This window comes from Gallus gallus, chromosome Z, assembly GCF_016699485.2.
Source record: "Gallus gallus isolate bGalGal1 chromosome Z, bGalGal1.mat.broiler.GRCg7b, whole genome shotgun sequence".
NCBI lineage: Eukaryota > Metazoa > Chordata > Aves > Galliformes > Phasianidae > Gallus > Gallus gallus.
Genome location: NC_052572.1, coordinates 56,350,220 through 56,363,543, shown reverse-complemented (window position 1 = coordinate 56,363,543; position 13,324 = coordinate 56,350,220). Strand labels below are relative to the sequence as shown.

The 13,324-nt window shown below is 39.1% G+C and overlaps 1 protein-coding gene across 4 annotated transcripts in view; it reads right to left on the bottom strand.

Annotated features, from left to right (window-relative positions):
* Positions 1-9,467: 9,467 nt before the first annotated feature.
* Positions 9,468-13,324, bottom strand: part of RAD23B (RAD23 homolog B, nucleotide excision repair protein) — a 36,492-nt gene continuing 32,635 nt past the window's right edge. For all 4 annotated transcript variants that reach the window (XM_429175.8, XM_015280519.4, XM_046905542.1 and 1 more), the window contains one exon: positions 9,468-11,640. In XM_429175.8, the coding sequence (XP_429175.3) occupies positions 11,527-11,640 (114 nt within the window). In that variant the 3' untranslated portion in view covers positions 9,468-11,526. The remainder of the gene's footprint in view (positions 11,641-13,324) is intronic.

The following is a 13,324-nucleotide window of genomic DNA, read 5'->3' as shown; positions in this document are numbered from 1 at the left end:
GTTTTAAAGTAGGCCTTTAATGCCCCATATGGATAGAAGTAGATGGATTTCTTCCGTGTTGCCCTTTTGTATCTGTCAAAGCTGGTAGATCACTAAACCATCTCTCAGTGGCAAATTCCCAGCTGGGATGAAGGGATACGAATCCCCTGACAAGTAAAACTATGGTGATTTACATCAGCAGATGCTCTGCCCCCTGCAAAAGCCTTTGTTGTTCTACTGTGAAAAGAAAATTAATGGCCATGTTTGTTATCCCTCTGCACTTTAAACAGCACCTGATTCTTATTTGCACTCAGCCGTCCTTACATCACTCCAGCTTTGGAAGAGGCCTCTGAGAAAGTGGGATTTCCAGAAGGGAACCTCATGGTCTTTGTCCCTGTTCCTCCTGGACCAAAAAAAAAAAAAAAAAAAAAAAAATCATCCAGAACTCATGCAGAAGCTGCCATGTCATTGTGGAGAGAACTGGATGTGTTTGAAACGAACTTCTATGGGGTGCTGACAACAGCTGCAGAGGGGTTAATGGGAGATACGGAACAGGTTTTTAGAAGATGCCCGTTCTGTAATTATGCAAACAGGTTGCTCCATGCCTTAGAGTGAAGGTCGCTTCATTTTTTAATCAGTCACTTTAAAAATAATAAAGGACTCAAAAAAAAAAAAAAAAAACCCACACCTGCTCAGAAGGGCAGTGGGTACAACTGCAGAAGGTACTCAGCAAATAGAATAGCTCAGTAATAGGTATTCATCCAAAGAGTTTGGGTGGGCTTAAGCATTTAACGGGGAGGAAACTTGTGACAGTTTGCAAAATGGCACACAGGGAGCTGATGGCAACAAGTCCAGGTGGCACTGAGGATTTATGACTCAGCTGTTGGGTTTGGTGTTTTTACTAAGATTCTGAAGAGACCTTTTTTCCTACAGCAGTCACGTCAGTGAGACTGACGTAATTATTTGCTGTTCTCATATCTATCCATTCAAACAACTCCAATCCTACAAGCCCCAATCAACAGTTTGGATGTGGGGAGGTGTTTCCAGCCTAAGAAAGAAACATGGATAGTATTTCAGAAAAGCAGAGCTCAGTGCAAACTGGAAACATTGTGGTTAGAAACCAAAAGAACAAACGAGTGAAAGAAAAAGTTCTATAAACATCTCAACAGAGAGAGAAAGCTTCCGTGAAGGCTTAACGTACATCGAGAGACACAGAACTACAGACAACCTGGTTTCACTATTTCTGACACTCAAAGTTAATAACCTTTATTTCTATTGTTACTTGGATCTGAGTAAAATCTACTTCCCCAGTTTCCTCTCAGCACTCAACTTCAGATGGTTCAGAAGAACGCTAGGATGATACAGGTTAAAACAGAACAGGAGCACAAGTCAGGCTAGCTGTCAGTTGATCTATTCTTTACAATACATTTTGTCCTTTGCTCCATTGCTAAAACACCCATGAAGCTGGTTTGCAGTTACACCCTTTCTAAATCTCTTTTTATGAATGACACAAAGTCACTGTACAAGTACTATAGTTGAAGAGATGAGAAACAACCCAGATACCAAGAATGTAGCACAAATACTCCATGCTCTACGAAAACCCCATCTGAGAATCTTGTCTTAAAACACCCACATTCCCAGGAAGGCTCAGCTGCTGTTTGAACACTGAAAGCCTTCCACTTCCTAGGAACTGTACAACTCATATTCAAGCTGAGATGTTATTCAAGTGCCTCATACAGAGCCTGATTTTGCTTGTTATCATGTAGGTAAACACCCTCTGAGGCTGGCAACTGCCACAGCAACAACAGCTCTGGGCCAACTAGCTCCTTGCGATGGAGACCTCCACAATGACTACAGGAGGTTGCAGGGACAAGAGAAGATCTAACATAGCGGGGTCCATTACTACAAGACAAGAGAGTAAAGCTTTGAGCCAACTAATTGCAAACCACGCTGCCATTTCTAATTAGGAGCCACCAGCTTCATCGTAAGGCAAGAACACAATGCACTACAGATGTCGTGGGGACATTTGGGAGTATTTTGGACAGGAAGGTGAGGGGGGGAATAAAACTTTAATTTGCTAATACAAAACAGATGTAAAGCAAATTGCACCGTGCAAACAAACCTCTGCTTTATCATGTGCAAACCTCTAAAAATCAGAGAAGACTACTTCTGGACTCCCAGATGGCCGTAAGGGAGCAGCTTAATGGTGTGAATTATTCCTACTGTGTCAGAGTTGCATCTAGAGACCTTCACAGCATCAAGCGCGTTGTTCAGACACACACACACACACACACACACACAGCAGCATCACTGTTTTTCCTTTCAGCAAATGCTCTACAGTATGATACTGTCTGGTCAGCAGATGGCTCTTTTCTCTCCTGAATACTCATCTAGTACGTGGCTTGTTTCTTTGAGTTACTGCCTCCTCCTCCATCTGCTCATGCTCAACATCAGAGAGAGCCCAGACAGGCGGGGGCCCAAAACACAGAGCAGTGGTAGCACTTCACTCAGAAACACAGCTGAGCAGTCCTTTAGCTTGAATTTTTTTCATATCCACTGTGCAAAATTCTGTTCATTGGTTTGTCCAGACACTTCTAGAACTCAGGAATGAGCCCTGATTTATTGGCTTGAGTTAGCTCACACTGTGCATTTGCAAGAGATAGGCTTGAGAAGCAAATGCTTTCCACCATCTCTCCTTTTTGTCAGTGAGAAAGGTGCATGGTAACTCCAGGGCTGATAATGAAGGGGTCCTTTGAAGTGAGATAGCAGACAGACAGCTAAAGACACCCAATTAGGTGTACTTTCCTGCTCTGTCATTCCAGCATATGAACTCTTCTTCCCACCACCCAGCCTGCTCATAACCAGGCAGACACTATAAATTGAGAAATCCTCTGAGAAGCTTCCATATGGACATTCATTTTCGCATTGTCATTTTTCACTGAACAACAAAAAATATATTACCGATGTTTTAGTGGCATGAAGACTAAAGTGGTTCAACCTAAAAAAGGATCAGGAGGCATTTTAGTAATCATCTCTCATGATGGAAATGTATTATTCTTGTGGCTGAAAGGAAGCTTTGACCTTCTGGCTCCTAAGAGTCCTGATAAACTCTCACGCTGTTTAACTCCTCATAGATTGCCAGATTGATTAAAGATAATGAGATCCTCATTCTTCATTCTGGACAGCTGGAATTTGCACATTTCAGAACACAAAAACCTGAGAAGAGGTCATGACAGAGGGAGTCACTGCACAAACAGTTAAAGACTGGTTCTGTTTCTAAATTTCCAGCTCCTGCAAGTAGCACAGATTTCCACCTCATCTCAACTTCAGCTCAAAAAGTTTTTTGACAAGAAAAGTAATTTTGTTTAAAATAATACACCTCTCCCCCCCCCCCCCCCCCCCCCATCTCCTTCATCCCAATCATCACTGTTACTGGCTGAACTTAAAATACACCACAAATTAAATGAGACTGTCTTGGCAATCCACCACGGCAGTCCCAGTCAGAGAACAAAGAAAATGACACCCAGGTAGGAGTCAACCCAGGGCAGAAAATGGAGACAGCAAGCACCAGCTTGTGCATCTGCTTTGTTCTACAGCCATCACAATAGTCTAACAACTTCACGCAGGTACATGGAAGAACATTCCATGACAGATAACCCTGATTTTTTTAACAGAACAATTGCATTCATCTCAACTGAAGGTACATGCTATTCAGATTCTTTCACTTTACAGTGTGCCACACATTCTTGAATAAGAACTGTCATCCAACTCTTTAAGTGATTCTGGAATTTGGGATGTAGAAACTGAGGATGAACCTTCTCATAAGTTCTGTCTCCACCACAAAAAGCAAGGTGTGTGGCAGAAGTACTTCAGTTGAGATGCTGGAACAATCAGATTGGAAGGGACTTCTGGAGGTTCTTGGCCCAACTCAGAACAAGATTAGCATTAAGGTCATACCAGCATGCTTAGGGCTTCAATCAATCAGCACCTGAAAAGCTCAAAAGGTAAATGCAGCACAACCTCTGTGGGTTATATGTTCCAACGTTTGATTTAAATGAATTTTATTTCATCACTTAAGAATCATCAAGTGGCTTGAATTAGAAGAGATCTTTAAAGAACATCTAATTCCAACCCCTCTACCATGGATAGAAAATAGCTACCACCAGATGACAGGCTGCCAAGGGCCTGCAGGTGTGGTGCATCCTCTGCACAACCTATTGAGTGCCTCACCACCCTCACAGTGAAACATTTCCTCCTTATAATCAATCTAGTTCTACTTTCTTTCAGTTTAAAACTATTGTCCTTGTCCTGTCACTACATGCCTTGGTGAGAAAAACCTGGCTTTCTTATAAGCCAAGCCCATTTTATATTCTGGAAGGCCACAATGAGGTCTCCTTACAGCACTGTCTTCTCCAGGCTGAACAATCCCAGCTCCCTCAGCTGATCTTTGCGGCAGAGGTGCTCCAGCCTTAGGTCATTTTTGTGGCACCCCTCTGGACCCAATGTAACAGCTCCACATCCTTCTTGTGCAGGGGGCCCCAGACCTGGATACAGTAGTCCATGTGGGACCTTCACAAGAGTAGAGCAGATGCAATCACTTGCTTCTTTTTTAGTTCCAAGTACCACAGGTTTGCTGGAGTGCAAGCACACATTTCCACTCAAATACAATTTTTCATCCATCAATATCCCTAAGCCATGCTTTGCAAGTTTACCCTCAATCAATTAATCTCCATTAACACTTGGTTCACAAATGGTGATCAAAACCACACAGCCTTTCCACTTCACCTAAGAATTAAGCTTGTAAATGTTATAGGACATTTTCCTTTATGGAAAATAGCAAAGCCAGCAAGATGAGAAACTTTGCTAGGAAGCCTTCACAGATATCTGCAGAGTGCAGATAGTGTTGTGATTCTAAGATGCTATTTCCAAAGCTGAGTGTGTCATAGCTTGGTGATTCATAGCCTGTGATCCGTACGGTATCTGCAGACAGTCCCACAAACTGCTGCCAACCAGAAATGGAACATCTCTAATGCAAATATAGGGAGACAATAGAAGGACAACATTAAAATTAATAAAAATATAGTGTTCAAGTTCCACATACTTGTAAATGTAAGCTATTGTACTGTGACACTGCCCAAACACCAAGCCTACAGATCTCAGGCGCTCTATTTCTTCGGGCAGTCAGTCACCCTTCCAGGCCTACCACAATGATCTGTGCATGAATGGTAAAAATCAGCGCATTCAGAACAGGTCAGGTAATCATTCATGCACACAGCAGAAATATTAACCTGCTACATACGAGATCTCAAGTTTGTTGAGATGATCATGATGAACAGTCAAGACTTTCAAGCTGCTTGTACCACAGGACATCTATGCGGACACTGAGTGTTGGAAGCCAAGGAAAAAACTCATATTCAATTTTTCCTCTTCCTGGCCCCAAGGATGCAGGTGAAAAAGAGACACCATATCCAAAAACATCTACATATCTAGTACCTCTGCTCAATGAAACAGGTTTGAAAGTGGAAAAAAAAAAGTGCTCCTTTTACCCCAGCATTGTTTTCCGAAACAGCAGAACCATTTTTATGTGAAATATATCCAAAAAACAGACAGTATAGACTGTGACAGGGAGACATCAACCATGAAACGTTTCCTTCCAGATTCTTTTCAAATGAAAAGAAAAAAAAAAATCCAGAAGAAACCAACAGAAGGATTTCAGAACAGAGGATGTAAATCACTTTTCTTTACTGGCAAGTATCTTCAAAACTCCCATTGCACCTCCTTCCTAATCAAGCTTCATATACTTCCATGTTTACAAACTCTCACATATAAGCTTGCATACTGTTAAATTCTTTAACCTCAAGCTCCGCAGTCTCAGTAGGGCCTCACAGACTGCTACATAACCTGTATGTTACCTTCTCTTGCTCCAGATGGAGCATCATCCTGTCTCTTTTCTCCTCTTCCCTCAGTTACCTTGTAAGCCAGCTTTGTATAACCTCTGTCTACACATCTATAACTTCTAATTTAATTTCACAGATGAACTGCACAATTCTCATCTTCCTAGTGTAGTTTACCCTGCAATTACAAAATTAATTTTTAGCATGAGAACAAGAAACAATGCTGCTGAGGTCAGAGATGAAGGAAAAGGATTAAGCTAAGCAGCCAAGACTTGAATTTCATTAAAGCCACTGTGTAATGATGATCCTGCTGTCACTCCTATAAAAGAAGTTTCGGTCCTTTTCATGGCACTAAATTGTCTGTATATACACAGAATTGGGTATCAGCAGAACATAGCAAACAGCAAAGATACAGAAAAATGGGTTTCATTTCTCTCATTCCAAATTGTATTCTTTCCACAAAGCAAAACTGCACACGAAAAGCTATATAAAAAGAAACAACATTCTTCCACACCCATGTAAAATACACTAATTATTCCATGCAGGCTGAGAAGATGATGGGACAGCCAAGCAGAGATCTTTCTCAGTTGGAAGGAATAAGATGGGAAGCTTGCAGCTTCTCCACCCAAAAACCACAATCATGCAAATGAGATCTTACCACCAAATCATTTTTTAACGTTTAATGTAATTTTTTTTTATGTAAACAGACTTAAATCACTTAGATACTAATAAGGCATTATTAAGGCACAGTAAGGCTCATTAAGGCATAATAAAAGCATTCTAAAGACATCAAAAATCCCAGCAATGCTAGCAATGAGAAACTACAGCCAATGTCCTCAGTTCAGTCTAAATACAATAAGGCAGAATTCTGCCTATGTACTAGTTAAACATTATATACACGCACACAGGCACACACACACACACACACACATATCTTTGCCACACTACCTTCCGAAAGGTCCTTCTCTCTCAATTTTTTGTTTCCTTTAAGGACACCTCGGGGAAAAAAACACCTGGCATGTGGTCCATCAAGAAGTGGAAGTTACTAGATCATGTACTATGTTACTAGTCACAGTGAGCTGTGACTAAAGAGGATCCATGCAGTGATTTAGAAGTGATTTGACTTTACTTCCCTTAAATTATGCTCTGCAGACTCATTAAAAACCACTACTTTATCTCTCTGCCAGTGGATGACACGAACACTAGCTATACTGCATTACATGCAAGACTTCAATTTCAGCATCAATTTACATTACTATGCTCATGTAACGTGGCTCCTAAAAACAGGCTGAGCTCTTAACGCTTCAGGAAGCCACAAGTGACCTTCTCAATCCTCCCCACTTGCATTCTTAGCTTTCAATTAGAATCTCTGTTAAGAAATGTAGGATATACAGCTCAAGTGACAAAGCCGACTTTCTTAAGCTTGCGAAGCCATAGACCCTTTCCAACAATTCTGAAGCAACTCTTACATGAATTCAAGAACACAAGGCAAGTTGCACTGCTAGCAGAAGGATACAATGCCACCATTAGATGTTATGCTCCTCTCTCACGCACTGTCATACCAGCAACCATGTCTCTCCATTCAGCTATCCTGCAAGTGAACAAAGTCATCTCTCTTGTTCAAGGCAAACTAAGGTTACACATTTCATATACACAATTTGTCACCACTTTTGAACAGTAACTTGAACACTGCATGAATTTATGATTCTATGCATGCCTTAAGTAAGTATTAAAACTGGTCTTTCATCTATTTTACCTCCTTTGTATTTCTGTACCAGTGAACCAGTTCCTTTAAATTCCAAGAAATGGGAAACAAATAAATCAATACAGTTATGTCCTTATTTATGGTAAAAAAAAAAAAATTACTCTGTTGACTTACAGCCCTGTTTCATACACACCACTATCTCCTCATCCTGACCTTTCTGCTGAGATTAGGTGTATCGTTTTTGTTGCAGCTTCCTACAGGTCACAGTTTACAGTTCAAAACATATACTGACAGGGCATGAGTTATATTCACACTTATGCAGCATAATTCCATTAGAATTTGTTCTCAAAATTAAGGTTGTAGCACCAGCTTACTGGTGCACTAAATAATTCTGCCCTTTGCCAATGGAAATCTGATATTTTGCAAAGCTGTACAAATAAATGAAGCACTGCTATTACTAAGAATTGCACAACTTAGGTGGGCCACCCATTTCTCCAACATGGATCACCTGCTTCTGAAGAGACCTGAAGAGCAGCACATCAGGTCCTAACAACGTGATACGTAGTTAAAGTTAAAAAAAAACTAAAAAAAACACCCTTTTCTTTTTTCCCTCCAGCTTTAAGCAGGAGCACTTCAGTGGGTCTGGACAATCCAAGACTCTGTGTTGGCAACAGCTCTTGCAAACAACGTGTTAACTTCATCATTTCTTTCCTTCTGGAGTCTCCTGGAATGTCAATTCTGCTCCTGCTTTCTCTGTCAATAAAAATCTTGCTTATTTATGCGTGCAGTCACACCAAAAGTTCACTCATTAGCTGACTCTCCACTCAGTCCTACTGCACCACTCCAACACTCTCAACATCCAATACACTGCTGAACTCTCCCAGGCATGCACCTTCACAAACACCACTGTCCCTTTTCCACTGCTTCCCCTCTACTACCCAACGTATTCAGTACTCACTATTTTATTTCATATCCAACCCTAAGGCCAACCATTTCATTACCTAACATCTCTGCTTCTGAACTCCTTCCTTTCTCTAACATGAGCCGATAGCACTCCATTTGCAGCTTGCATGCCTTCTCCAACAATAAGGAGGGGGGAAAGTGGGGCTGAGGAGTACGTTTAGAGTAAAGGACAAGGGGTGCATACGAAGTTAGTTTAATTCAAAAGATCTCTCTAACAACAAGAATTTCAATAATGTTGCTCTTTGCCCTTTGTCATACAGCATTCACATTAATACTTCAAGACTTATCAAAATAAAAAAAAGTACCTATTTTGCAAGTAACATGAACTTTTCATTCTAAGTTTCTAGACACAGCTGCAGAAAAATATACGATACAAAAACCGCCCCAGATCCCTAAGAGATCTGCAGAAAACAAGCCAAAAAGCATTCTGTGGAGACCACTCCTGGTAGCACTTGATAAGAAGTAGGGCACAGTATACGTGTGCAACTTGCTTGGGTCACACTTACCTTCTCACCACAAGTCCTATATATTCTTCCCCTTTGGCTGCAACTACGAAGATACTGGTTCTCCTTGGCAAATATTCCAATACTGAACAGAAACAGTTTTTGCTAGCATATAAAATCATACAACCATTAACCAGAAGTCAAATGAACACTACTTCACAGCTGAAAATTGGAAACAATAATTACTACTAGGTCTTCAGCCACAGCAGCTATACACCTCTTCGTCAGTCAGCAACTTTACAGAAACAATGCTGAACAGTCCTGAATTCAAATACACTTAGAACAAGTAAACATTCCAGAATCTTAACTACGGGGAGAAGAGCAAAACACTCAAAGGCATTCATTTCCTCCCCCATCTCCCTGAGATGGAATGGTTATCTCTGATAGCAAACACATTAATCAGTACAGAAGACACCCACAAGCTAAAGGCTTTTGTTTTTATTTAGATATCAGCTATGTAGTAGAGTACATTCAGGAAGTACTTGCATCAGTTTGGCATTTCTCAAGCACCTGACTGCTGCTCCTTTTACATATAACAATTATCCCCTTTTTTTTCGTGCAGAGTGTTACATCATTACAATCAATCTCTCAAAGTCCATAAATATACTGATATTCCTGCTTAGTTAAAACCTACTGGCTGACTTGGGTATTAATGTTAATTTGTGCAAAATGAAACATTATGAAAGATTTATTTTCTGTTTAGCAGTATCACTTCTACTGATACAGTTTTGGTTGCATCACTGATAACTCAAACAATACGCACCTAAGAAATTTGAAAATAATGAAATTTGAATAACTAAAATACACACTATCTGGAAAAACATCACAGATGTTTAAGAATAGAAAGAAAAAGTAAAAGCCTTTATTACATTTAATTATTTGATGCAGATAATTATTTACAGACTACAACAAAGCAAAGAAGAAACAAAATACAAATGCTTCGGTCTTTCTTGCTCTCTCTTCTCAGGACTTGACTTTACTCTGAGCTTAAGTAGTTGTTGAATCCACTGCTACACACACAAAGCAGAAAATCATTCTTTGGTTGTACCACTAAGTCATTAGAATCATTAGTGGCACAACTCACTGCTGTACCACTAATGATACTAATAACATCTTCGTTACTAGATAGAGAGATAAAATTGTAATTCAGCTAATTGGAGTACAACAGTACAAAGTCAAAATATATCCCCAAGTTGTGTTCAGGAAAGGATGCATGAAGTAATTTTAGCCAAAACTGGAATTTGCCTTCACCAGTAGCACTGCAAGATTGTCTCTAACAGAGAACTTATGATAAAAGGAAAACACTACATTTTGTTATGACTAAACATAAGTGGTACCAGGATTTAAAATCAAGAATTCTATAATTGGAGTTTATTTTCAATAGAAAGGAAGGTATGCATGCAGATTTTTTTGGACAGCAGAAACTTGATCGTTTGCTGGATACTACAAGTTCTGAACTCTGTTCCTCCAACTAAGAGGAAAAAAAATCCTTACTTAACAGAAATAGTTTGATTATTACAATCTACTCAAGATCAACAGAATGCCAGGATCTTCACACGTTTACAACTGTATTTTTATGTTCTTTTGCAAAGGTTGGTCCAAGATAAGTACGAAAGTGAAATATGATTTGATGATTCAGTCTCACTGCAATGGATAAAACTGAGCCTTGTGTTTTGTCTGCTGGCAAAAAAAGGATATTCAATTCACTATAACGCATACAATAAAGTCAAAAATGCAGTCTATTGCTTTTAACACTTCTACTGAAACATAACACCAAAGTGAACAGTAATTAGGTATTTATGAATTTTCCCCAAAAGAAAAGAAGTGAACAGGAGATCATTTTTATCTTTGTGTATATACCTTCCCAAATTACATGTGGCACAGGTGGGACAGTTTCTCAATTAATGATCAAGATTAGCTGAAATAGGTTTTCACTTGAATAAATCCATTTTAAATCCAGCATTAAAATAATGTGCTTCTAGCACTAATTTAACAGATTTCAGACAGCAAAATAAGTACCCATGTGTTGGCATTTGTGTTTATATCTAATCAGATTTTTTAGATGTCATAAAGTTGCTTTCCAGTGTTGCCATGAAATACAGACTACAGAGTCTAGTAGTGTAGGCTATTTCCAACACTAATAGAAAGGAACATGAAGCAGGGCATTACACTACCTTTCTATAAAAAGTACAGTAGGAATGAAAACCTAGAAAAAATGTTAAACTACATTACAGAGGAGCTAAATGTCTGCAGAAGCTCATTTTTGGTTGTATTTTACACTTTGTGGTTTGATGTATCTGCTAATTTAAAGCAGATATACTTACTGTTTTCTTTACTTGGTTTACCACGTTTTCTTCTCCCTCCTCATACACCATACCCCAAGCATTAAGAATATAAGCCCAAATATCCCAGACAATCCAGTGAACAAAGTTAGTGTAATGCACTGGTGTGAGGTGTAAGATTTAAAAAAAAAAAAAGTCTCTCAATCTTCATCGAAGTTCTGTTGTAGAAGGAAATTGGCGGCCAAGTTTTCATTCTTCTCACAAGCAAAATATGCTTGTATCACAAGTCCTTCAGGAAATCCTAACGCCTTTAGCTGAAGAAAAGAAACATATTCAGAATGGTTTGTATACTAAGCTTACTTCTATGTCTAATATCATAACATTTAAGCAAATGTCTTTTTTTTTTTTTAAACAGACAAAGCTGCCACTAAAAGGAAGAGAGTAAGAAAGTGTCGCCTCTGTCTTTAGAAACCAAAATTAAGTTTTTAAGTTTCTAATTGAAAAGTGATTTCCATGAATCTGAGCACCATAAATCACATCACTGTGCATTGCCACAGCAAGTCACTAAAATAAACCTGCATCACAGTAATGTCAGGAAGTAACTGCACATTGCACTACCGTTGAAAAAACATTGTTTTGATGTCTTCAGTGATCAAAGATACAAAGCCCATGGCTTCTACCAGAACTTGCCTGCAGCAAGATCCCCCGGACTCTGATTTGACTTATCACTGGTACGCTGCACAACAGACCACATTAAGCCATACTGGGCTTTCACTAAAAATTTCAGCTGTTAATATCTAGTTGAGAGTAATCTTTTTTTCAAAAGTCAGTGGACTAATATCCAGGATACAATAATAATTGGGCATTAGAATATTTAAGAGATTTGTTACTATGCCAAGGGAAATGGATTTAGCTTGCATTAATGAGATGCTTTCAGCAAATCAAATTGTTTTACTCAAAGACCAGAGGAGGGCAACAAAAAATGACTCAAGGGATGGAACACCTCCCTGCAAGGACAGGCTGAGGTTGTTCACTGTGAAGAAGAGAAGGCTCTGGGGAGACTTGACAGCTGTCTCTCAGTATCTAAAAAGGGAGGCTATATGAAGGAAAAGGACAGAATCTTTAGCAGGGTCTGTTGGAGACTCTCAAAGTCAGGCAGGACAGAGCTCTGAGCAATCTGATCTAGTGTAGGTATCCCTGCTCACTGCAGGGGAGTTGGCCTAGATGGCCCTTAAGGATCTCTTCCAACCCCAAAGATTCTACAATATGCTGTCATTCATGGACTTTGTTAAAATGGTAAAGCACCTGCAAGACATTTTGCATACATAGGGCAGGTCAAATCTCTGAAACAAACTACTTCCTACTATTGCTTGTCAGCCATTCTTAGTTTTAATTTCATGCTTACAAATAGCATCAGTGTGTAGCAGGCATGATACCCAAGTTTTCTGTGAATAACAGGAAAAGCTCACAGCCCTGTCTGTTGGGTTTTGCAACAGGTTATAGAGATAATATACTATTGCATAAAATGGTTTTATAAGTAAATGCAGCAGACTGGAGAGGATAATCTGACAAAAAGTATATAGGCAAACAGTTTGGTTAGACTAATTTTATTAATTGACTATTTCCTTGATATATAGAAAGTTGATAGCTATATTAATGGGCTTTTCTGATAATATTTAAGAACCTTTTGGTTTGCCATTAAAAATCTATTTCTGATAAACAACAAAAACACTACTACAGTATGACAATTCTTCACTACTTGTTCTTAAAAAGTAAAAAAGAAATCAAAACTTCTCAAGAGGTGCCACCATCTAGGCAAATACACATTTTGGTGTTACATACAGTACTATGAATGCAGTATAACCTCAAAAGTATATTTTATATACATGTTTACCTATATATTAAAAGATAAAGTTAATTAATTCTCACGATGAACAAATGACAGAGTTAAGGAACAACTTGAACTAATCTGCTTAACTATGAGAACTTTAACTACCA